Source organism: Corythoichthys intestinalis, chromosome 21 (genome assembly GCF_030265065.1).
Source record: "Corythoichthys intestinalis isolate RoL2023-P3 chromosome 21, ASM3026506v1, whole genome shotgun sequence".
Classification (NCBI taxonomy): Eukaryota; Metazoa; Chordata; class Actinopteri; order Syngnathiformes; family Syngnathidae; genus Corythoichthys; species Corythoichthys intestinalis.
In genome coordinates, this window is record NC_080415.1 from 24,832,002 (window position 1) to 24,859,347 (window position 27,346).

Below are 27,346 nucleotides of genomic sequence, written 5' to 3' on the forward strand. Positions count from 1 at the left end.
ATAATGCAAACTGGTTAAACTTGAGAGTAGCTGAGATCTATCATGACAGAACATCGTTTTAATGATATCTTGCGCTATCTAGCGTCGTGAATGGGTATAATGTCTAGACCGCGAATATAAGACGACGCCCTCTTTTTCAGTCTTATTTCAATGCAAAAAAAACACCGTCTTATATTCGGGCCAATACGGTATATGCAATTTGTTTTACCCTGCCTTTTAAAAGAATTGGAATCGAGAATCGTTTGGAACCGGAATCGAAACGTGGAATCAGAATCGTTCAAGTTCAAACGATGCCCAACCCTAATGGTGACACACAATCAATATCCTTATTGTGTGTCCCTATTGGTTGAAGAAACCCAAAACAACACATCAAAAAAAGTACAAGAAACTAGAAACTGCAATTTCTGGAGAAATTACGTTGGGGCTTTTCTGTGGTAGATACAGATCTATCATGTCACTCCCTGTTGATTTGGGGACATTTCGGGGACACGTCCTATTGATATCAGGTCACTTCTTGTTGATTTTGGGACATTTCGGGGACATGTTCAATGGCATTGACTTACTTGGACGCCAGTTGAATGTCAATGGGCTGTAATAGTAAGTTTTTGGTCAAAAATCATAACCACCCAGGTTTTTCTGCCATTGACAAATCAATGGGAAATTTGAACGTGCACGACCATCAATGGCATGGACGTGCATGGCTGTCAATGGCATCGACTTACTTGGGTGCCACTTTAAATGGGCTGTCATGCTAAATGGTAAAAAAATCACAAAGACCTATGTTTTCCTGCCGTTGAAAATGAATGGAAAATTTGGACGTGCATGGCTGTCAATGGCATCCCGTTAGAAATGAATGGGTAAGTTTTTGGCAAATTTTGGGGGAACTGTAGGTTTTTGCCAAATTATGTATACAACTTTTATACCCATTACCGTCCTAGAATTTTTTATGTGTAAATTTTGTAATATTACGGACGAACGGAAAATTTTGGGGGGTGGGAGTCATTCGAAAAATTCCTAGAATCGCACGAAAATTCCGGTCATTTCGATATTCCAATCGGTCAAACGGTTCGGGCTAGGCGGTGCGCCGAAGAAATGCCATTCAAAAAAAAAAAAAAAAAAAAAGGATTATTACTGTATGGGCCTTTGCCTTGTAAAGCCCCATCTAATGAAATACTTTCTTACAAAAATACAATGTATAATATACTGGAATTTGCTCTCATGTGTTGGTGCACAGAGCAGGTGCTCATGTCCTTTGGGGTGCTTAACCTGACTTACTTTTGTCAATATTCCACTGCGATACATGGCTACGCTGTTAAAAATACCCACTGGCCTGGATAAATCGGACAAGACACACACATACACACACACACTGGAGAGATCCCAGCGTTAGCACAGTGAAAACTGACCGTCCATCCTGTTTGTCAATCATGCCGAGGTGCTGCAGAGTGGCGGCGATGTCGTGAGGACACATTCCCGTGGCTCTGCTTATGCCTTTAACACTGATGTGTTTATCCGGCTGCCTATAAAGGTACTCCAGGATGACACTTTTCCAATACGCCAGGTAGGATAAGCGACCCAGATCTGACAGCGGCTTCTCAGGGGAGCCAGCTTGTCCTTCTTGCCTGGTGAGAAGGTAACCTAAAAAAAAAAATGTTAAAAAAAATGATTGAAAGAGCTTCTTTCAGATTGCCTTTTAGTGGTGGTGAGGATGTGACACTGCCTTCGGCTTGGGATTTCACCTTCAAATACTCAAACAGAAGAAATCTCTTCTCTCCTCTGTGAAGCTATGGCGTATGCCACCGATGCGAAAAAAAAACCCGACTGCGTGAGCAACGATAACGAGCCAGCCAAGAACAGCAAATATGTAGCCGTGTGTAATTAGTTTCATTTCAGCACCCCTCCTTCCCACGTCAAGGGTCATCTGTTATGAACTGCACGGAATTAATTAACGCTTTTTAACGCGCGCCCACCACCGAGATGCAAACAAGCAAATCTAATCGCGAAACATTGAGCACATTATGTTCAGAGCATGATGAAAATACCTCATTGCTGAAGCTCATAATTACCTCCGCAAGTAGAAGAAACCTATGGAGGTTATGTATTTGTTTCTGTGTGTTTGTGTTCAACATAACTCAAGAACGAATAAATTGATTATTACCAAACCTGCAGGATAAGTTTTTAATATGAAATGGAAGCGGTAATTAAACTTTGGGGTAATAAGATTAAAGGTCACAGAGGTTATAAAAGGAATTTCGCGATAACTTGATAACAGGTTAGCCTATTTAACTCAAATTTGAAGGGTAGGTAATATGATGAAAATGGGTCAAAGGTCATAAATATGGGGGAGGTCTTCTTTCCTGGTGCTCATCTTGTGTTATTTACTAAGTATTTACTAGTTTATTAGGTAGTTATTACAATTTCGGGCTGCCACGAACTACTATTTCGATAGTCGACTAATCACCAAATATTTTTTAAACATTTAGTTCAATGTTATATTACTGTTAGGTCTAAACTCACTTTTGTAATTACTCAAGACAATTAAAGACCTAGAGAAGGACGGGGGAAGGATCAGACCAGAAACGGAGTTAAGTTTTCACCGGTGGCCACCAGGGAGAGAGTTGACAGTGCTGTACGCTTACTCGCAAAGTCAGTGAGTCTCTCTCAGCCCCCTCCCTGGGGTTGCGCCTTTTATTGAGGGCTTGTTGATGGGCAGAATACAGTTACAACACTGTTGTCCAACGTGGCAGGTTCGGTCGGGCAAATTCCTTATTCTAGTCAGTGATTGAACAGTCACACTTCCTGTTTAAAACTTCCTGATTGAATTACCTGAGCAGGCAAGATATCTTTGTTTTAAACACACATTTGCACTCTAAGTACTGTAGCTTGGTGGAAAAGTACTGAGACGTTGTGTGATGAATCAACATATGTGTGTGTATCTACTTATCAGCAGAATGTGATCAATCACCGGTAAGCACATGATTATGGGCTAAAACTATATTCTTCATAATAGCTTGGGAGTGCACGTATAATAGCTGTGGGAGAGCAATATATTTGGCACCCAAAAATAGCTTATCTTACAATTACTCTGGCTTAACATTTTAGCTGTAAAATTTGGGTTGGAACCAAAAACTATCAACTAAGAAAAGTTGGACTATGAATATTATGTAACTATGTTACTGTATTATCTCTTTTCAAGAAGTAGACGCTTGCAAATATCTTGTTTTAATTTCATTCAGTCTGTTAAAATATTAGTTGATTATGCAATTAATTGTGGCAGTCCTATTACAGTAGTGGCTTGAGATATGCCATTCACCATTGAAATGAATCAAAATTATGTTCAAGCAACCCTCCAAGAAAACAAAACAATAAATTAACTATTTAATAAGAAACATAGGACTCAATTCGATAATTATTGTGCTGCTCGTTCTGGTGTGTGTGTGTTATGACCAACTGGGGACAGTATTTGTTTTAAAGGGATCCACAGATAGAAAGACTTGTAGTACAATTTGTAAAATTGGTTTAACCAGTGGGTCGCTATTGTTGTTGGCGTCGCAGGGTGGTGACGTCACCGGTTTACGTTGCCGGGCTTCCAGAGTATGACTCTAGCGATATAAACATGTCATCTCTTTAACCCTTGCAATTTGAACCCGAAATTTGAAGCCGAGAGGAACATTAATGAGCATGACAGCACTGTCGATATTTCACAAAACGAGCAGCAAAAGCAAAATGAACAGGAAAGATGGGATGAGACGATACGAGAGTATCACAAAACCGGTGTTCTGCCAAATTGAGCTACACTGGCGAAATGTCTAACAAAACCGGTGTTCTGCCAAATTGTGTTACACTGGCAAAACGTCTAACAAGAAGCGACTTTGACACAAAAAAGCACTACAGTGCACTTTCAGCTTGTTTTGTTTGGATGCATACAGACAGAACATACAAAAGATCCCTTAAGAAAATACTTAAACGTAGTAATATCAAATAAGGGTAGTTTCAATATGTGACTAATTTGGTCAAAAGATATATACTCTGCTTTAAAGCTACCACAAGAAAACACAATGCCTAAAAGTATAAGAGGGAAACACTTGCAAAAAGTATTTTAAGGCAAAGAAAAGGTAATAAAAGACTCAATAAAAACACAAACATTACGTACTCGCCGCTTTTAACCGATCTGCGCATGTGTTGGACGTCTCACCATGTAGAAACTAGCGAATACTAGTGAGTGACAAACAACGTCATCACCCCCAGCGTCCATTGCGTGCATAAAAAATGGCGCCCTCGGTAGGTCAAAACATGTACTAAATATTAGGGATTTTAAAATCAATGGCAATATTTTATGTGTTTCTAATTACATATTTAAGTAAAAGAGAACAATTGTGGCTCATTATAGCCGACAAGTCTTTAAGTCCGAGGTTCCCTTTAAACACGTTTTGCCAAAACAGCTCAAGTTTACTGCTTCTATCATTTGTTGTAACAGAAAAGTGGAAGTGTTTCAAAGACATTTTTCAGAATTTGGGGGGAAAAAAAATCAACATCTACTTAGTTGTTTCCCACTGGATGGGTGGGCCAGCACTCCGCAGTCCAAACTACTTGTAAACAAACAATAAAAACAAAAATTTCCGTAATATGTCCCCTTCAAAAACAAACCACTACATAACCCTTTGAGCTCAGGAACGTCCCTTTAGTGCCGTGTGATAAAACGGAAAATCTGTTTATCTAAACAAGGCTACATTTTCCAATAAAGTCCTCGCCGAGCTGAGAATTCAGCTGCGTTCAATTTCCCTTAATCCCTCCGTCTTTGTTACCGGCGCGCTCTCAATATCACAGTGTGTCTCAATGGCTCCCTAAAGTGAACAGGAAATCAAATGCGTCATTATCTGTGCACCTTATCGTGCATGAATCAATTCTTGAATATAACAAAAAGAGGAGTGGGCCAGAGAATGATCATGTTTCTCTGCAGCCAATGAGTTAAAAAACAAGCAAACACTCCAGAGAGCAAGCTATTTGTATATAAGCAATTTAAAAAGTCAATTTTCCATTATAATGTCTGCTCATTTAAATATATGCCAACAAAATGTAGCTTTTCCTGCTCTTAATCCTTAAGCGCTGTTCATGAACATTCTTGATTAGGCCACTTCAAAGCAGACGCCAGCACCTTGCCACCAGCTAGACGTTCACCACTTAAGCGGCTGAAGATTCGTTCCATAAAAAAAGACTGATGGAATAAAATTGCTGCAAAATGGAGCGTTCAAGAACTTACTGAAATCAATAAGGAAGCGTCCAAATCCTTGCCGTTGGTACTGAGGCATAATCATTATGCAGGAGACGTTGTACTTCTGCTGGCAAAGCTTTTCCTGCGGGGAAGGAGAAAGGGATGGAGTATGTCAGCAGAGAGTTGAATTTACAGCACCTGCCATTGTCCTTGTCGGTGACGCCTCTGCTTCTTTTATATAGAGCCAAAAGATTTCCATATTAAGATGAATACGCCTTAAAAAGGTTGTTTTTTTTTTTTTGCCAGTGAACTGTATAACGCTGGATGTCAGTTTTACAGCAGGCAGAGCTTATGAATTTGATTTCCTCCGTCTGTCTGTATGTGTGTTCAAGATAAAGAGTGACTGAAGGGATTATTTTGAAACTTGTAAGATAAATTTGTAATATGAAATGGGAGAGGCGATTAAAATTTGGAGTCATGAGGTCAAAGGTCACAGAGGTCAGAAAAGGAATTTTGCGATAACCAATTAGCCTGTTTAGCTCAAATTTGCACAGTAGGTGGTATGATGACAGGAAAAAGGGTAGTGACATTTAGGCTAGGTTCATACCGAACGAATCCGATTTTTTCCTGTTTTTCCGAATCGAGTGAGGCATTAACTGTCCGAATGGGAAAAGTCGCAAAAAAGTGGACCATTTCAAATCCGATGTAGGTCACTTCGTATGTGGTTAAAATCCGATCCAGGCCACATTTTTCCCGAATGTTGCACTGGTCTGAACTATCAAGTCACCCCAAATCGGAATTCAGTCAGCAGAGAGAGAAACAGGGCGATACGGTTGCGGTGCAGCTGTGCATTAGCGTTAGCGCCTAGCTTGAACATGGCTTTTGGGGAAGAGGCGGGCTTAACAACAGTGATAAAAAAAAAAATAAGATGGTTTGAGGTTAAGCCTACAAATGCTCGGTTTTCTCTGTTCTAAATGAGCAATATTTCAAGATTGCTTACACGGCCAGGAGTCGGGGCAAACTGTGCGTCATATGTAGTAATTTGTTTTGATGCTCTTGCGCATGCAGGTCTGTTTGCTCAGCGCGTCTCGGACTGCGAATTAATGCGCATGAGTGATAGTTGAACGGGCTCAATGGACAAAGGCAGTCTGAACGGGGATGGCCAAAAAAACAGATATGATAAAAAAATCGGAATTGTGCATTAGGACCTGCGGTATGAATCTAGCCTTAGAAGATTGAGCACAAAGGTAAAACAGGTCATCAACGTATATGACAGCTGGGTGGCATAAGGTCAAATGTCACAAAGGTGATAAGGTCCTCTAACTTGTACATTTTTGTGTGGCACTTTTTTGTAATAAAATCTAATTAAAAATGACTGATTTTCAATGTCTGATTTTAAACAATTTTAATGGTTGTAACTAGGGCTGTCAAACGATTAAAATTTTTAATCGAGTTAATTACAGCTTAAAAATTAATTAATCGTAATTAATCGCAATTAATCGGAATTCAAACCATCTAAAAAATATGCCATATTTTTCTGTAAATTATATATATATTCTGTAAAATAAATTGTTGGAATGGAAAGATAAGACACAAGATGGATATATACAGTGGGGAGAACAAGTACTTGATACACTGCCAATGTATCAAATACTTGTTCTCCCCACTGTACATTCAACATACGGTACATAAGAACTGTAGTAGGCATTTCCGTCTACTGTCATTTAAATCTGTCTATGCTGTCCTCACTCCGAAGCGTCTACTTTTTCCAAAGCTAGACAGCTAGTGAACGACGCCTTAATAATCAGACTTCTCCCTTTTTCATCTGATTTATTAATAAAATAGCCTCAAACCATTGTCCTCTTTAGACCGTCGTAAAACTACAACAACAAAAAAGTACACAAGCATTGCATTAGCAACAACGTTAGCTTAGCACGCTATACAGGTTCACTAAACATAAACAAAAAGCGTCTCATACAAAAAATAGAACATTTCGCTTACTAACATAATATGTACATTCTTTACAACAACCATACTTACGGACAAATCTTGTCCAAGGATCATATAAGCACAACATTACAACATAGGCGTCAGCCCGAGACGTCGTGCAGACATATTGAACTGGCAAGAAAAAAAATAAACCATGTCGCAAAGCGACCACAAGAGTTCGCTGTTAGACAGCACAAAAAGCCTGCTGTAAAACTTACCAAAAGGCAGAATACTGTCTGAGCGGGACATGTGCGTTAATTGCGTCAAATATTTTGACGTGATTAATTTAAAAAATTAATTACCGCGCGTTAACGCGATAATTTTGACAGCCCTAGTTGCAACTAATTAAGGAGTCTTCAGAGAGCCTTAAGCAGCCAAATTCAAAGCATTTTCATACACATACAGAACTGAATACAGTGGTACCTCTACATACGAAGTTAATTCGTTCCAGGACCATGTTTGTAAGTCAAAAATGGTCATAGGTTGAGCAGGATTTTCCCATAAGAGTACATTGAAATTCTATTAATTCGTTCCACAGCCCGAAAACCTACACTAAATCCTTATTAAATACTGCTGGTACGATTGCAAATAACATTTCCAAGGGCAAAACAAATAAATTAAGAATAAAAATCAGAATAATCATAGTAATAATAATAATAATAATACCTGTAATAATGTAACGAATCCGGTTCTAATGTGGCGGTTGTGTTTTGCGCGGTGTACCTGACGTGTCTGACGTGACAGAGGACTATCACTTCACTTTCACTTTTCTCGTTCTGTTGTGGGCGTCAGCTGTGGCAGACAGTAGGCATGTTGTGTTGCACAAGTTCTGAGATAAATGATTAAAAACCTGACGAAGCTGGCGATTTCTTTGGCCAAGTTACAAAAATAATAATTGTCACCTTAACTTATAAAGACAGTCGAACGGAAGTCGGAGGAGGACCGTCGAGATCGTAGAAATTCTGCTGCTGTATTTTTGAGCCAGTTCACCTGCACTAACATTCTTGGAACCCTTGTTGATTTCTCTTACAAGAAAATCCACCGTGCGTCCGTCTTGCGGGACAACAAACGTATTTTGAGCATGTCGTCGTATGTAGATCGTATGTCGAGGTACCACTGTACATGAATTACAGGCACATTAGCAGTGATCTGTTTTAAATAAAGTCATTGTAATTGACTTTGTCTCTAAGCAAAGGCAGGCCAAAATAGACTGAAAACGGAAAAGGGAATTTTTGTGGTTCAAAGAAAAGCTCCTTACATTTTCGGGCTGTACTACCCAGCCCAACGACAAATGTAATTGATTACAATGGGAAATTTTACAACAAGCATCGTACTGGAGATTCCCTTCTGCGTTTAATTGCTTACCTTGGAGAAATAGCCCACAAGATGACAGCCTTTGTGGTCGTTCTTTGTGAGGATGTAGAAAAGGAACGGCTCCACGTCGTAATACAATGTCTTATGATCCAGGAAAAGCTTGGCTAAGAGGCAGAGGTTTTGGCAGAACAGTTTGCTGACATTTCCGTCAACCTAAGCGAGGCAGGAAAAGAGCAAGAGGAGATCGGAGAGTTAATTTTTCTCTTCTTTCGCCGCTCACTAATCTCAGCCAACGTGCGCTTATTGCTTCATTGCTGGAAAAGCGAGGCTGACCTCAAAGACAGAGAGGCCGTCTTTTCGGTAGATCTCATTTGCTGGCGGGTGGAACCAGCCACACTTCTTTGTGTGCCTCTGGAGGATGTTTTTGCTTCTCATGTACTTTAGACAGAACTCGCACAGATAAAGCTTTTGTAATCTGACAAAAGACAACAACAAGTACGAATGTTACGGTTTTGTACTGACACAATAGAGCTATCCGAGCAACACGGTGAAAATAAAGGAATGAATCAGCGTGTCGGAGAATTGACAATACCTTGAATATTCAGGCGGGTACGGTGATGAATACCAGGTTTGTATTTCATACTTTCCAAATTCTATGACAACTGGACAACGTGTGGAGTCAGTGTTCCTTTGACAACCAGTTCTCTGTTGAAAAAAAAAAAAAGGACAAAAAAAGGTTCAATTTTTACCATAGACCATTGTAGTTTTCAAAATAACGAAAAATTTTCATCGACGAATAATTTTTCATTGTGATGGTGACGTGACGAAGATGAAAATGTGACATAGTTTCTGTCATATGTTCACAATGAATGACATTTTCATATTGTATGTGGTGTACGTCAGCTTGCACCGTTGCTGTGTTTGAGTTGTATCCATAGGCGGAGTTTGACTTTTGGGGCAGGGAGGGCACAACATGTTGATGACCCCGGAACGCAGTGTCAGCAATAAAATTTACTTACAAGAATATCTATAATAATAAGTTGACAATGAGCGTTTTTTGTTTCCCATCATTTTTGAGGCGAATTCTAAATCAGGCTGCTTTGGCAATACTGTTCACCAAGATCGTCATCCATTCAATATGGTACGCCCGCCGGTGTCGTGCCAATGTAGTTACCCCAGTAAAAAATTGTATCCCCTGGGCGGAGCCATATGTCCCCCCCCCCCCTTAAAATCCGCTTATGGTCGTGTCCCTCATGTGAGATCTGCTGCGTCTCTCCGTCAGTTTAGCATGTGTTTCAAGCTAAGCTGTGCTTCATCTTGCTTGTTTGGAAACACATGGTAAGATTTGGTTTCTTATCTTGGCAAGAGAGAATATGCAATGTGGCTTTAGCCTGTAAAGATCCGTGCTGAGTCATCATTACTATGCTATGCTAACTCGTCGCGCTAACATAGCATTCGCGTTAGCATCAACTTTTGGCATCGCTAGCATCCTCTTAAATGCTATGACAACTATTTTTTAACACAGTTCATGGCTTCTAGGTGGGTTAAATGCAGTGTTCTTTTCGTCAACGATGACGATAACGAAAATATTTAGTCAACGAACGTTTTTTTCATGACGATGACATCACGGTGACGTGCTGAAAACGTGTCTTGGGAGACTAAAACATAACGAGATGCATGTCAGTTGTCTGACAACACGAGAATGAGATGAAAATTTGCCAGAGTTTCGGTCAAAAATTCACAATGTGATATTTTCTTATTGTATGTGTAGTTATAACCCATTTAGCAGTGTTTTTGGTCATGTCACTCAGGGGACGAAAATTAAAATGGCTGCCAAAAACAACACTGGCTTAACGGAAAATAATAAACTGCTTTTCCTGCTGAGTGTTTATCATTATCAGCGCTACGATATGTGCTCGACTGTCGATGTTTATTCAAAATTGTTGGAACCCTGTATTTGCTTTTGGACCAAAACTTGAATTTTACAGGCAAAAACATTTTGAGTAGTTGTCGACTAAAACTACACGAATACAATCATTTTAAAATGACTAAAATAAGACTATAAGTCTAATAAGACTAATAAGTGTTTTCGTCCAAAAGACAAAAATTAAAAGGGCTTCCAAAAACAACACTGCCATTGACTTTATTATTTTTTCACTATCGAAAACTGTATATAGATATATATATATAATATAGATCAAAGCTATGTTCCATGAAAGCCTAATGAGCTACATACACATGCTAGATCCACAGCTAGCATTCAGTTTATTTTCCAAGCTTTTCATTTATTCTCTTCATGAAAAACTGAAATATCTTCACAAGAAAATGTAAACTCGCAGTTGAAAGTATGATAATGAATAGTAAATACCCGCACTAAAAGACAACAAAGATTAAAAGACGTTAATTTTGAGCCGACCACCACAACTCCCTGGAGTTTTAGCCTGTAGAAAACTATTAGCGCCTCCTGGGAGCCGTAGTTTTGAAAGCATATTAAATTACATTTGATAATGTGTCATTAAGCCACATAAGTGTTGTTAACAGTATTCCGATGAATAGAACGGTGAATCCCGATATGATGAACAAAATCCTTCACCTGCGAAGCAACTTCTCGAACGCTCCTGAACATCTGCACATCCTCGTCGGTCACGTGCGCACCGGACATGGCTGCTGAATTGGCGCGAGTTTCCTTCTTTAACCGCAGTTCCCCGTTGTGGCCTATTAACGACACAATAAAGGAATAATGAATCCTCTCCTCAATGCATTCTATGCAAATGCGCTTATAAACTGCCGGTACTGCTGCGCAGCCCGGGAGTCTCGGGAGGAATGTTCCTAATGTAACATCTTTCCATGTTTATGTGTGAGGAGCGGAAAAAAAGAAGAAGAAGAAATCCCTGATGTAATGAAGTGAAACTAAATCACTCTAATTGCATAACCGCTTTCATGTGCTCAGTCATCCTCCGAGACCCCGCGAATTAAGAAGCAGAGGCAGTGAAGGCAGCGCTGGAACGGACAGTGACACTTGATGAGTGATGCTGGATAGCAGGCAGGACGTCTTATGAGAGACATCGTGACTTAACCGCCGAATCAAAACCCCCATGTCCAGTGGGAGTGATTTGTCATTAGCACATTGTAGTGCTGCGCAACCTCCGGGGGTGGCGGCTTTTATCTAAAACAATGTGACTGACAGTTTAAATGAGGGGTCTCAAACTCAACTTATCCGAGGGCCACTGGGGGTCTCAGCGGGTGTGGTCCATGTCAAGTATTCCACAAAAAGGTCTCATGTTTAAGTGATCAAATAACAGTTCTGGACATAAATACTATTTTAACATCAATAGATTGGTGACCTAGACATCTTATGTTTTATTTGACGTTGCAACTTTCTCACTGCATATAATCCACATCAGGGTGCGCCTATGTTAAAAAATAAAATAAATATATATATTTTACTTTCACCTGGTGTAATTTGGAATTAAGTTTAAATCAAGCGACTGTTGCTAAATCACTTTGGCTAACTTCCGGAAAAATCTCTGAAAACTGTCATGAGCCTAAACCATGTTAGCCCTAAAAGCAAGCGCAGTAACACGCAGGCCACAAAACACTGTTTTTAGATGGCAAGTAGTGGCCGCAAAATACTCACGTTGGCTGTAATTGACCCCCGGGGTGTAAGTTTGAGACCCATGGTTTCAATAAAAAATCATTACCACCAATTAAACGATGTACTTAAAAAATAATAATAATCATACAGTGATCTCTCGCTACTTCGCACCCTCAGTCCATCGCAGATTTTTTTTTCACAATTAAAACAAAAATTAATAAATGCATTATTTTAATAGAGCTGTCCCGATCCGATCACATAATCTCTCACTCCTGACGCTTTTCTTGGTCGGGCAGTGCACTGGAGTTGCTTATTAAAGTTAACGATGATTGACAGATGTTAAGGTTTGATCTTGCCAGAGACGCATGGAAGCCGAAACTTCAAAGCGCCGCAGATGTCTATCATTATTTAACTTGTTAAACAGTTGCTGTGGCAACTCATTGTGTGTAAGTGAGCAGCTTGAGCGGATTTGAGTGGACTCACATAATGAAGCACTTAATGAAGACGAGCATTTTCTACTTTATTCTTGTTTAAAAATAATTTGGTGGGACAGTAACACGTTTAAAGCTAATCATAATTATTACATTTGAAGTGCTTGAAAAAACATTTCTCAACATATACAGTACTGTGCAAAAGTCTTAGGCAGGACACCTGCCTAAAACTTTTGCACAGTACTGTATATTTTTATTATATTATGTATATAAAGGATATACTGTATGTATATATTTTCCCCAAGTGGAAGCTTCCATGATCCTAATAAATTTAATAATTAAAAAAATATATATACAGTACTGTGCAAAACTTTTAGGCAGGTGTCCTGCCTAAGACTTTTGCACAGTACTGTATATATATATATTTTTAATTATACGTTGGGAGAAAAAAGTGAAAAAACATGCATTATATGTATCCCTTTCCAATGCTAAATCTGAATGAATACATTGAAAAAAAAAAAAAAAATTGTGTGTTGGGGAGGCGCTACTTGCGGGTTTTCAATTCATTCGCAGCTGGTTCTGGTCCTCATTAACCGCGAAAAACAAGGGATCACTGTATTGTTTTATCTTATGAGCTGCTACTAATGGTGATACACATTCAATCCGTGTTGACTGGAAGAGCTGGCAACGAATGAGCCCTCCAAGTAAAAATGGATTGGACATGTATCGCCATTAAAGGCACTGAAAAATTATAATTCACTGTATGCTCAGCAGTTCTACTTTTATACAAAGAACATAGGAGTCTATGAACTAAGGTAATTACAGTTACTAACCAGTTTTTTTCCCCCTTGAGGCATGCGTTTATTACCTTACAACTGAATGTGACACAATTAAATGTAAGGTATTTATGTGCGGTTTGGCACTAATTTGTCAAGTAAAGGCTTGCTGCAGTGGCTTAAAGTCATTATGTCATCTCTGATTCAGCGCGTGTAGGCGAATCGCTGGGCTGATGACGACTGTGAGTGAGGGATAGATGACGGCGGCGTGGGCTTGACAATGCAGAGGGTGGGGAGGTCAAGGACAGAGGGGTGAAGGGAACGGGGGTAGTTAGTGGGCCATGCACGATGGAGCATGGAAGCCACGTCAAACCCCGCAGCCAAGTTAAGAAAGTAAAAAAAAAGAATTGAGATTAGGCAGGAGTTTAGATTGTTAGAGTGCCGAGGGGCGTCACGGCTCTTGTCGGGGAGAAAAAAAAGAATTGCAAGCGTTAAAAGAAAGTCAAGAAAAAGCTGAACAAGGTGCGGAGATGCCGGCCTCGGCTGGAGCTCGGGATCCTTTGCTTACCATGGTTACTCTCTGGTTTAACTCCTCCGTCAGTCAAGTCAACCTTGCCTGGCGAGGGGGCTCCCTTTGGGGGGCTCACTTTATATCTCAGCCTGCCTAGCGTCCTGTGTTTTTTAAGGAAGGGGTTGCGCTTGAAATGACTGACTAGCTTAAAAGCGTGTCCTCTGGGTCGGCCCGGCCCGGCCGACGTGGAGCTGAGCCGGTTTTTACTAAACTCGCTTTTGCCGAGGCGCTGGGGCTGCGCATTGGACGCGTGAGGTGATTCCCGCTTTTGCTGCGTTCGCTTGGGCGGCGTGTAGCACGCTCGCCTCTTTTTCCGCGACTGTCCCTGAGTGGCGTAAATGTGCGAGAGTCCGTCAAACAGTCCCTTGAGCTGGCTGCTACTGCAGAGGCTACCCAGGGAGGGAACACTAGACTGGCTGGAAGAGCTTTGGGGCGAGTTAGCCGATGTGGAGCCGCTGGACAACTGCGAGGGCGGGCTAAATCCCGGCGACGTCGGAATGGGGGCGGGGGGTGCAGACGGGGGCGCTATCTTGTGACCAGCATCGTCCCTAGAGCCTAACCGATTGTTGGCGGGCGACTCTGCGGCTACGGCTCGCGAGCGACGCCCCACGGGGGAAGGGGTGAAGAATTTGGAAAGCCCATCGAAGAGCCCTTTGGTTTTCCTGTTAACGCCAAGCGTAGCAGGAGTGGCGAAAGAGGGCGTGAGGAGGGGAGTGACGGTGGTGGTGGTGGAGGTGGGGGTTGGGATGGTAAATTGGGTGGCGTCTGGAACAGTCAAGCTGCTTCTGGCGTCCTTCCAAGATGCAGCATGACCGGATGAGGTACACACGCTAAACTTCGGACCCCTACCAGGTGACCCCCTTCCTCCGAGTGCCACCATGGAGCCATCACCACTGCTTAGACACCTACAAGCAGACAACTTAGTTAAAAAACCGCTTCGTAAATACAGGTATGCTACCAAGTGACTTGCTCAGACATACATTCGTTGCGTGAGCTTATTCCTGGGCCTTCCGATGGGTTTTGCATATCGGCGTTTGATCTCGTCGGCTTTTCTGTGAAGCAGCTTCTTTGCGTTCTCCTTGGGCCTGCAGACCTGGCACAACCACGTCCCTGGAGGGCGTCCAAACGCAAACAGAAAGTCATGTTTAGGGTGGCTTCATCAACTCCAAGGACACCCAGTTCATCCTTTTCGGAACATTTGACAACATCCGGTCAGCTCACAATGACAATGAATTACTCAGCAGAAAAGACGGCAAGCCACATGGGAACCAATGGCTAGGTTCTGTGTGTCTAATGTAGCAGACTTCCATGTGAGCTACCATCCTTTCTCAAATGTAATATGTACTTTATTGAGGAAAAAAAGTGCACAGTACACCAGTGGTGGGTAGTAATGTGTTTCATATACCCCGTTACATTTACTTGAGTAATTTTTTGAGAAAAGTGTACTACTAAGAGTTGTTTTACACCACTACTTTGGGCTACACAAAAGTTGTTAAATTTTTCCTTTTTATTATTTTTTACATTTACATTTTATTTTTTTGCCAGACATGCCAAGAGTAGCTCTACCAATTTCACCAATGAGATGTCGCAACAATAATCACATGACCCCATTATACCAATCAGACGCAAGCTTGCCGTTCTATGTTAACGTCAACCTGTTCAATCATGTGGTGTCTTTAACACACCGTCAAAAATAAAATTTTTTGACATAGAGCGCCGGCCTCAACATGACTTGAAAGCGCGGATTTTAACAACGCTCCCAGTTTTTATTTGGCACCGATTGACCACAGAAAACCGGAAGTATGATCTTTTTGATTTCATAATACAGTGGTATCTCGACATACCATCGCTTCGACACACGATCTTTTCGACATCCGACGTAAAAATTGAGACGCCATTTGTTTCTACATCCGACGCAATGCTCGAAATACGATGATTCATGACAGCGTCGCAATTTCATTGTTTTCCCACAAGACTGACGCACAGCGGATTTTCTTTTGAGAGAAATCAACATGACATGGGTTCCAAGAATGTTAAAGCAGGTAATGAGAAAAGAAAAAAAGGTGAAGTTTACCATTGAAATGAAGATGGAATGATGGAAAAATATGAGCATGGTGTGCACGTCCATGAACTGCTTGACAATACTCCAATGACAACTGTTCGCCAGTCTTTATACGTTAAGGTGACAATTACTATTCTGGTACCATCGCCAAAGAGATCACCAGCTTCTTCAGGTTTTTAATCATTTCATTCAGAACTTGTGCAACAAAACACACGTCGCCGACTGATAGCGACAACAAGACGTGAAAAGAGGAAGTCAACTGCACTCTCTCACTCTGCTGTCAGCCCCGTGGTGCGTTCAGGTACACTACGCAAAATACATAATGTATTTGTGTTTCTCTTGTAATTGCTTTTTACAATAGTAACAGCAGTATTTATTAAGGATTTTGTAAAAAAAAAAGCACTGAGCTGGTGTGACTAGAAGAATGGATACCACTGCAGATAGTCCTTTTAGATCAATCATGATGTCCGTCCCGAATTAATTAGACTAAAATTTTCTCTTCATCGACGCGTTGCCTATTTATTTTCTATCTATGAGAACGTAGGTCTTAGCTTTCTTTAGGTGGCCAAAATATGCCTGATCACATAAACAACAAACTGCACATCGCCACCAGGGGGATCCAAAACACGTAACATGCAAACAACCTGGCATTTTTAACAGACTTAATGTAGGTTTTTCGGCTGTGGAACGAATAATGGAAGTATAATGTATTCTTATGGGAAAATCCTGCTCGACATACGAACATTTCGACTTACAAACAAGGTCTTGGAACGAATTAACTTCGTATGTAGAGGTACCACTGTAGTAATTTTGAAGGTAATGTTCACTATTCAAACTAGGAACGATTTTCTCCACCAGAGGGCACTCAAGCTCTTTGGATGAATAATGCTTCATTTATATTTTTTTTTTCCCTCTCATCTCGGAATTCAAAGAATTTTTGTTGTTGTATTTCTTTGGCTTAATGTGGTTATGTAATGGGTTATTGTACAGTATCATTATAATAACAGTTCATATCGATACCTTTGTGCTCAGAAAAAAAAAATAAATGTAAGTAGGTTTTCACAATGTTACTACCGTATTGGCCCGAATATAAAACGGTGTTTTTTGCATTGAAATAACACTGAAAAAAATGGGGTTGTCTTACAGTGCTGCTCGAAAGTTTGTGAACCCCACAGCGATGGTCAGATTTTTTGTAAAAAAAAAAACTAAAATAACCTTATTAAATGTTAAGTTATACCCAAATCCACAATACTGACATTCCAAATAATGGACTGAAACAAAAGAAATAGTTATATTGTCATTCTTTATTTAACAAAAGTGGTTGATTTAAGAAAAACTCAGATATCATGTGTGCAAAAGTATGTGAACCCCTTCAGTTAATAGGATATTGCGCCTCCTTTTGCAGAGATTACCTCAACCAAACGGTTTCTGTAGTGACTAATCAGCCTCTCACATCTACTTTGGGGGATTTTTGCCCATTCTTCCTTGCAGAACGCAGTCAGTTGAGAGAGGTTTGATGGGCGTCTGGCATGAACTGCTCGCTTCAGGTCCCGCCACAGCATTTCAATGGGATTTAGGTCAGGACTTTGACTGGGCCAGTCCAGAACACGAATCTTCTTCTTTTTCAGCCATTCCTTGGTTGTATTGCTGGAATGCTTTGGATCATTATCATGTTGCATGATCCACCTTCTGCCAAGCTTTAACTTCAAAACAGATGGCGTCAGGTTATGTTCTAGGATTTGACATTTTCCTCAGAATTCATGATTCCCTGGACTATGTGGAGTTGTCCAGGTCCTGAGGATGAAAAGCAAGCCCAGATCTTGACATTCCCACCTCCATGCTTCACTGTTGGGAGAAGGTTCTTTTGGTGGTATGCAGTGTTGACTTTTCGCCAGACATGGCGGTTTTGGTTGTGACCAAACAGTTCAATTTTGTAACCTACATCAGTTGATGAAAACTCTTTTTAATTTAGTCTCGACAACACAACTGTTAAAAAAACAAAAAAAAACTACTGAATTGATTGATTAGGAAATCAGGTTGAAATAATAGAAAATTCCAAAATGTTGAGGGGGTTCACAAACTTTTGAGCAGCACTGTATAGTATATCTATTCACGACGCTAGATGGTGCCAGATATCATTGAAGCGATGTTCTGTCATGACATATTTCAGCTACTCTCCCCATTCAATCATTGAAGCAAGCGATGTTCTGTCATGACAGATCTCAGCTACTCTTTTTAGTTTAACCAGTTTGCATTATTTTATTGCTATGTTTTTCCTTATTCAGATTTGTTTCAAGACTACAGTTACAGTTAAGACTTGACTTTGATGGTTAATGCAGTTATTGCAATTTTGGTTTTTTATCACAATAGATTGGTTTATTTACATTTCAAAAACCACAAGCCATTCATTTACGAATGTGACTGCACTTTAGTTTACATATTTAAATGTTCAGATATTAAGATTTGAATAAGGCAAAATACCATACTTTTTCTCTCAAACATATTGTTTTAATCATTTGCTTCGGATGTACTGAAATTATTTTCTGTATGAAAATTAACTTGGTGTTTAAAAAGTCTTTTTTCAAACTTGAGTCTTGAAAAAGAGGGGGTAGTCTTATAATCTGGGCCGTTTTATAATCGGGCCAATACGGTAATTACTTGAGTATTCTTTTCACCAAATACTTTTTTACTTGTACTTGAGTACATTTTTTGGACGACTACTTTTAGTTTTAGTTGAGTAATATTATTTTGAAGTAATGATACTCTTACTTGAGTAAAATGGCTCTTCTACCCACCTCTGCTGTACACATGACAGTGTTTTATACTCTAGAATTCTATGCATGAATAGCCTAACCTTTTGGCATTCTGAAAATCGGCGGGTCGCAGCACTCCATGTGGAAGCCCCGGTCACAAGAATCACAGAAGAGCATCTGGTCCTGTAGTAAAAGCCGATATCAAAGTGGTGCAAAGAAATCATTGCTAATATAGGGGAAAAGTGAGACACTAAGCTAGTGACAATGAAAAGACAGAGAATGTATACATGTAGAGTCACTTAAAACATAACTGAACTATTAACCACTCTACCACATTAACCTTTAAGTAAAAGGAGTCTTCCGTGAATTGAACAAGCAGTCATACTTACTGCATTCTTTCCCTGTATTCGGCAGGAACTGCATGTTTTGCATTCGATGCACTGCCATCGTAATCGCTTCACATGATTGGTCAACTCGGGAGAGAACTTTAGACACGAGGGATGCCCTAGAGGAGGATTTCAAAAAAGGCATAACAGCGCTTTTAACCAATGTTGGCACCGCACGGTGTTTAAATATTAACACGTGCAGCGTTCAAAACTAATGACTAGCCTGCATATCTTTTTTCCCCGCTTCCTCACTGCCACAATCTGCGTGAAAAACTAGTGTGATCAAAACATCGGAGCGGCTAATTACAGATAATTTGAATCTAATGAGGCAGACACAGTAGCGGCGCTTCTTTCTAACGGAAGCCAACGCGTGAAAGTCAAAAAGCGCCCTGTCATGCTTGTAAAACAGCTGTTTTACAGCGAGACGACCGTTTGTGTACGCTTAATGAAAACCACCTCGACACCAATTTACACAGTAAAAATGTCACGCTGAGAACAATTCCTTGCGGTATTTAAAAATAATTGCTCAAACATAAGTGTCGCCACAAACAGCGGTGAGTGAGCAGGAAAACGAAAAACGCCGCCCATAAGATTTGATCCTACAAAGGTAAAACAATCAACCACTGAGGTATTGGCTAATCAAGAGGATTATCTGTATCTAAAATTAATCAAGCAGATGTTCAAATGTTCTCTTTTGCTTTGCAAATTTACTCTAAAACAGGCACACCTATGATTTTAGTCACTTAAACAGCTGATCTTAGATAATAGTTGAATATCTATAAACCCCAAAATGAGAGAACTAAAGTCAGCCACTAGCATGTAAATGATGCGCCTCGTTGATGCCATAACAGCGCTTGTCCATAATCCTTAACTGCCACCATTGATTTTGCAATCTACCACTTAGCAATGCATCGTGTGCGTCGACTTACCGCTGCTCCCACAGTCGGCGCAAGACAGGAGTTCTTCCGGACACTTGTCCCGGTTGGACTCTTTTGTGCCGAGACAAAAACTGCATATTGGGATGGGGTCCACCCGGAGCTGAGAGGGAACACAAACAGAGACAACTGTTTAACATGAATGCAAGCAAATAAGGAAGAATTTGAGGCTATAAACCAACATACTGTGATTTCTAGACTATAAAGCGCACCTGATTGTAAGCTGTACCGGCCAAATTTCACAAAATTTTAGAAATAAATCCAGATATATGCCGTACCTGACTATAATCTTAACATTGGATATTTACATAGATGTTAAACAGAAAATATTTGATTGATCAAAAATATATTTATTAACCAGATAAACATGCATCAACATCACCAATTCGTGTTGTCTGAATGCTTCAAAACAAACATTAAACTTTAAAAAACAGGTCACTACATTTGCAAAGATATATAATCCACTTTAACTTGAAGTGGATGAAATCCTCTTAAAAAAGGTTAACAGCTAGGACTAGCATTTCTATAGCAACTTTGTTTTAGAATACTGTGGCAATAAAGTCCTCCGAATGCCATTTGAAAAAAGCTAATCAACACTGGCATCGCGTTCTCTTGTCGTAGCAAGTAGTGGATGCCCTTCCATTTAAAATTGTCCTTTTGTAGCAGCATGTAGTAATCAGATGGAGCCATATTTATCTATAAAATCCTGAGTTTTTGAGTAAATCTGACGAGGTTCTGGCAAGCTTTACAGGCACTAGTGTAGCGGCTGAGAGCTACAATATGTCATGGCAAAATTTGGAAAGCCATTCAGTTTAAGTATGGCTAATTATCAATTTTTTTACTATTTTAACAGGAACATATGAAGCTCGTTTGTTAAAAAAATAAATTAAAAATCCATAAATAAGCTGCTTCTTTCTAAAAGCCAGAGGGTATAAATGCCTAGAAAAAAGTAGCGGCTTATAGTCTGAAAAATACTGTAGTTGAACTTTCATAGTGATAGTCCACTAAAGTTGTCTTTTGTACAAGCTAGTAAACTTTCATCAACAAAATATAATTTAAAATGTTTACAAATGTAACTAAAAACCAAATAAATTGATGAATTGCCCAACTATAACCTGTACATGTTGGTCATGGCCACAAGATGATGCAAGACTACAGCAATGTATCACACAAGGTAACCTTGACTGATTGTTTTCATGCATTCTGTTAAAAACTGGAGTGACAAGAGGAAACTAAAACAGAATTTATATTAAATAAAAGCATTTGTTCCATATCAAGCCTAAATGCAAAAGCAAATAATTGTTCCATCTGTTCAACAAAATCAAGATCAACACCATCATGCCTAACTCTAACGTACTCCAGTGGGATACAACAAACAACTCCTGTTATCCATTACATCCGAGTGTCACCGTGATCTCAGTCGAGGTGTTCTACGGGCTTAATCCGATTCTTCTTAAAGCTTCGCACTCGAGACGAAGAGGATTAACGAGCGTGCGATCAAATTACCGCGATAGTAAAACCTGCAGTCGATACCATTGCTCCGAAACGCTGCAGTTCTCACGACCGTGGCGCCGTTTCCCCAACTAAAAATGATGATGAGACCTTTAAAAATATGCGATCACATTGGTAAACCCACTTGGGGAGCATTAAACCAAGTGCCACCGTCTCGCCTCGTGTGAACAACTGGCAGATATGATCTTTACTTAAGGGTGTGCTGATCGTATCTCATCAAGGCTCTGTCAATCGAGCTTTAAAAGGGCACACTGGGGATGCACAGTTGTTACTTGCTGTAAAGCACATCCTTGTGACCACCTCCTGACCTATACTTGAATGTTGTTTTCCCCTCCATCCATCAAGAGATACATGACAGGGCCACTCTTTCAAAGTCCACTGTGTCCTCTGGGAGGAGGCGAACACAGAAGGCATACAGTGATGATGTTGTCCTTGTTGACGGCTTCCGTGTCAATTAGACGGTGAGTGTGCGAAGGGAGGGAGGGTAGTGTTTACTCTCACGTCAATGATGACTCTATTTTCCAAGCGGCATGGTCAATATTTGACAGCGGGCCTCCGGCACTAGAGGTTAAAGGGAAATAAAATGGCCGGCTCACACCTTGAGGATGGCCCCCAGAGGCAAAACACTCGATTCCAGTCATTTTACAGACAATAGAAGTGAAACCTATGCTGATTTTGCCATTCACTATTTCTTCAAAGTGCTATCAGTGTTGCCATTAGAGTTGTCCGATATTATCGGGTAGCCCATAATATCGGCCGATAGAAGCATTTTAAAATGACATCGGATAACATCGGTTTCTCATTATTAGTTTTGGGCAATATGCATGTTGTTTTCAAAGTCAATGTAGAACCTTTCTGCCTTTGTACAAGGGCTGGTCACAGCTTAGCACAGCAGTTATGCTTACTGACCATTAGATGACTCTAAACTTAGATGCGCGGGAATTTTTATATGAGCAGACCATTTGTATTAATGGTGCAAAATTTAAATTAACAAAAAAATGACTGAAAAATAATGAGTTCTAAACTCATCAACACGACCGCACATATGGGTATTGGGTTGATATCGGTATCGGATTTTTGGAATTGGACAATATCGGGATATCGGTTATAAAGTCATTATCGGACAACTGTAGTTGCCATGATAACAAAATGCTAACTTGATACAATACTTATATTCAGAACCTTAATACCTTTACTGTACCAGTAAATAAAAAAATCTCTAATATTATCGACTATCTCACAGCCTATAATTCCCTTTTCTCCCTCTCTGATTTGCTCTTCAGACAATTCAGTTCTCAGTAGTGTACAGGCCAGGTCAAAGTATACTAACACAGCAGGAGCTAGTATAAAATTCTGATTGTTACGTTCACCTTGAAAAAAATATTCACTCTAAAATGTGTTTTTTAAATGTTTGAGTTAATTATGACGACCGTATTTTCGGACTATAACTCGCAGTTTTTTTCCCACAGTTTGGGTTGGCCAGGGGTGCGACTTATACCCTGGAGCGATTTATGTGTGAAATTATTAACACAATATTATATCATTTCACATGTTATTTTCACACTAAACCGCAAGAGGGCGCTCAAGGCCTGTGTTTCAACGTTTCCACCAAAATTGCGACTTATGCTCCAGTGCAATTTATATACACGTAGTCCTGGGTTGCTAATGCTAAATACCCCCTAAATGTCAAAATCACTAAACAAAAACATAATATTAATAAAACAGAGTAAAAAAATGGCAGATAAGACACTTTTACGCGACTGCAAAATAAATAAATAAAAAGAGATTGGAGACAAAATGGTGGACGAGACTCCAGCGTTGTAAAATCGAAATCACTTAAGTCAGGTACGTCATAATCCGGGGACTACCTGTATGTTTTTTTACCTCTGCATTGCGCATTTTTTTGGCAATCAGGTGCGACTTATAGTCCGAAAAATAAGGTACAAATGCTAAATAGTGTAAAAGGAAAAAAAAAAAAAAAAAAAAAAAAATCTAACAAAGAACAGTGTGATTCACTGGTAACTAAAATGTCTTTAATATATTTATATACAGTGATACAGTGTATCACAAAAGTGAGTACACCCCTCGCATTTCTGCAGATATTTAAGTATATCTTTTCATGGGACAACACTGACAAAATGAATCTTTGACACAATGAAAAGTAGTCTGTGTGCAGCTTATATAATACAGTTAATTTTCCCCTCAAAATAACTCAAAATATAGCCATTAATATCTAAACCCCTGGCAACAAAAGCGAGTACACCCCTTAGAAACTACGTACATCCCTAAATTTCCAAATTGAGTACTGCTCGTCAGTTTCCCTCCAAAATGTCATGTGACTGGTTACAGGAGTGCCGTCAGCATTGTTGCAGAGATTGAAGCGGTGGGGGGGTCAGCCTGTTAGTGTTCAGACCATACGCCACATTCTACATCAAATTGGTGTGCATGGCTGTCACCCCAGGAGGAAGCCTCTTCTGAAGACGGTACACAAGAAAGCTCGCCCATCTCCTCAGACCATAGGACATAGTTCCAGTAATCCATGTGCTTTGTTGACATGTCTTCAGCAAAATGTTTGCATTGTGTCAAATGTGTCATTTTGTCCCATGAAAAGATATACTTGAATATCTGCAGAAGTGCGAGGGGTGTACTCACTTTTGTGATACACTGTACTTTTTTTTTTTCCAGGTTATGTAAATTGACAGTTGAGTTTAAACATTTTGTGTTTATCATAATTTATCCTTTATTCCATTGTAGTCTTTCCCTAACCTCATTTTATGTTGCTATTCCAATTTTTCATTGTCAATGTCATTTTCTGCTTTGACAGTTATTTTTCACGTGATCACGATTTGATGTCACTTTTTTACATTGCGGAGCTGGTAAATGTGAATTACAACCACCTAGCGCTACAACCTGTTAAGTACTGTGCACCACACAATATTAAAACAATAGTGACAGTAATTCATCAAAGCAGCCGTACAATGTCGAACTACAAATCATCTGACTTTTATGCAGCGTATAAAGATGTTTCGGCTTCTTCTAAAGCTCTTCCCCTCAAAACGACGTCATCGTCTTTTGAACACAAGCCCCTAAATGTTCCGCTTACATAAGTTATTGCTTCTTCATGTATAAAAAGTGTCAGACGGGGTTTGTGTTGATTTATCTCCTTTAAATACATTTCCTTTGAAGTGGATTATGTTTATCTTCACTCTTCTGTTGGAATTAAAAAATAAAGGGCAAGTTTTATCACCTCCTGTTGGCTGACAATGAACATAAAGCGGGAACATGAGTATAATGGAATCCTCATTAAAGTATACACACAGTTAATTAAACAGCTACTGCATACCCTGAAACAACCACACGCTACCGATAAAAATCAGTGGATTTAATCAGACAAACATGTTTTTTGTTCTTGGCCATTCTTAGCCTGCTTTATAAATTGCACCCCCCCCCCCCCCCCCCACACACACACACACACACAACCCCACAGCCTAAAAATCCAGTGTAGCCTCCAACATTAATAATAACAAGATGTCTGTCATTTTAACTAGCAACAGAAACCAAAGACTACAAAGACTTCTATTGATTTGTGCTAAAAACACATTCTGTGCGAAGAGGTTGTAACATCTTCACACTGTACGGCTTAATTGCATGCGACAGAACGTCAAAGCTTACCCTGAAAACAGTACTGTGGGTTGATGCTGCTCTACTTAGGTCTTTAAGTTCAAAACAGATATGTGTGCATTAATTAAAGATGTGTTCACTAGTCCGTGCAAACGGAATGCTACTGCTTATAATAGTGCAATAACCTTCCCAGGTCAAGAGTATTTAACTTGATCTGTGATAAAAAATCACAAGGGGTGTAAGGTTTAAAATGAATGTGCTAATAGGTATAAGCTGTTGTCGAGCTGATTTTTGTTTGCTGATTGGCTGCCATTGAAAGCGATAGATGTCCAATCTATTTGAACTGAGAGGTCCACAGTGAATGAACTACCAATCAACCCTCCCAGTCAAAATGGCCTTGACGTCCATCATTAATTGTTATTCTTGTATGTTTTTATGAAGTATAATATTGTGTGTGTGTATATATATATATATATATATATACACACACACACACACACACACACACTCACCGGCCACTTTATTAGGTACACCTGTCCAACTGCTAGTTAACACTTAATTTCTAATCAGCCAATCACATGGCGGTAACTCAGTGCATTTAGGCATGTAGACATCTCCTGCAATTCAAACCGAGCATCAGTATGGAGAAGAAAGGTGATTTGAGTGACTTTGAACGTGGCATGGTTGTTGGTGTCAGAAGGGCTGGTCTGAGTATTTCAGAAACTGCTGATCTCCTGGGATTTTCACGCACAACCATCTCTAGGGTTTAGAGAGAATGGTCCGAAAAAGAAAAAATATCCAGTGAGCGGCAGTTCTGTGGGCGGAAATGCCTTGTTGATGCCAGAGGTCAGAGGAGAATGGCCAGACTGGTTCGAGCTGATAGAAAGGCAACAGCGGCTCAAATAACCACCCGTTACAACCAAGGTAGGCAGAAGAGCATCTCTGAACGCACAGTACGTCGAACTTTGAGGCCCTTGGTACCAATTAAGCATCGTTGGAACGCCACAGCCTACCTGAGTATTGTTGCTGACCATGTCCATCCCTTTATGACCACAATGTACCCAACTTCTGATGGCTACTAAATTTAATCGTTTGACAGCCCTAATATATAAATATATATATATATATATATATATATATATATATTAGGTCACTGTCAAATGATTACATTTTTAATCGAGCTAATCACAGCTTAAAAATTAATTAATCGTTATTAATCACAATTCAAACCATCTATAAAATATGCCATATTTTTCTGTAAATTATTGTTGGAATGGAAAGATAAGACACAAGACGGATACATACATTCAACTAGAGGTGCACGATAATTATCGGTCCGATAATAGGAATTATGACGTCATTCCAATAAATCCGATAACATAATATATTATCGGCTCTATTAATAATATTTTTGGCATGGTGTTGGAATGGGATTTGTGCATTTGTTTCCACTCCTGTTTTTCCAGTATGCAAAGTTTTGTTACTGTCTTTGTTTTGTTCATTATAATAATGTTCGTGTCATCATGAAAATTCTGGTTCGGTCAAAGGCAAATCTAACATGAATCAACCACTAGTATTTTTGACCTACAGGTGTTCAAAAACTCAGGTGAATATACATTGAAAATTTATATATATATTATCGGTTATCGTATCGGTATCGGCCTTGAGGAGCAGGAAGTTATCGATATCGGTTTCAAAAAATGGATATCGTGCACCCCTACATTCAACATACTGTACATAAGTCCTGTATTTGTTTATTATAACAATAAATCAACAAGATGGCATTAACATTAACATTCTGTTCAAGTGATCCATGGATAGAAAGACTTGTAGTAGGGCTGGGCGATATGGCCTTAAACATGTATCACGATAAATTGAGCAGATTTATCTCGATAACGATAAATGACGATAAATTCGCCCAAGCGGACTGTTATATAATTTGAAAATCTGAATCAATGCATGAAATACAGATTAACTATTTCTTGTTGATTTATTTACCAGCATTCAATTTGATATACTGTATTTAACAATTGTACATGCAGTCTAAACATTAAATTTATAAAAATTAGGGCTGTCAAAATTATCGCGTTAACTGGCGTTAATTTTTTAAATTAATCACGTTAAAATATTTGACGCAATTAACGCACTTGCCCAGCTCAGACATATTTAAATGTCACTAGAGTGAAAGG

The 27,346-nt window shown here is 39.7% G+C and overlaps 1 protein-coding gene across 4 annotated transcripts in view; it reads right to left on the bottom strand.

The window, feature by feature from the left end:
- Positions 1–27,346, bottom strand: part of kat6b (K(lysine) acetyltransferase 6B) — a 52,369-nt gene that overhangs the window by 11,894 nt on the left and 13,129 nt on the right. For 3 of the 4 annotated variants that reach the window (XM_057825412.1, XM_057825413.1, XM_057825411.1), the window contains exons 3-13: positions 20,019–20,127; positions 19,093–19,208; positions 18,805–18,886; positions 14,869–14,998; positions 13,886–14,793; positions 11,109–11,230; positions 9,108–9,220; positions 8,849–8,990; positions 8,567–8,728; positions 5,261–5,354; positions 1,407–1,638 (exon numbers count right to left, since the gene is read on the bottom strand). In XM_057825412.1, the coding sequence (XP_057681395.1) occupies positions 1,407–1,638; positions 5,261–5,354; positions 8,567–8,728; positions 8,849–8,990; positions 9,108–9,220; positions 11,109–11,230; positions 13,886–14,793; positions 14,869–14,998; positions 18,805–18,886; positions 19,093–19,208; positions 20,019–20,127 (2,210 nt within the window). The remainder of the gene's footprint in view (positions 1–1,406; positions 1,639–5,260; positions 5,355–8,566; positions 8,729–8,848; positions 8,991–9,107; positions 9,221–11,108; positions 11,231–13,885; positions 14,794–14,868; positions 14,999–18,804; positions 18,887–19,092; positions 19,209–20,018; positions 20,128–27,346) is intronic. The other variant, XM_057825414.1, reaches the window with a different exon arrangement.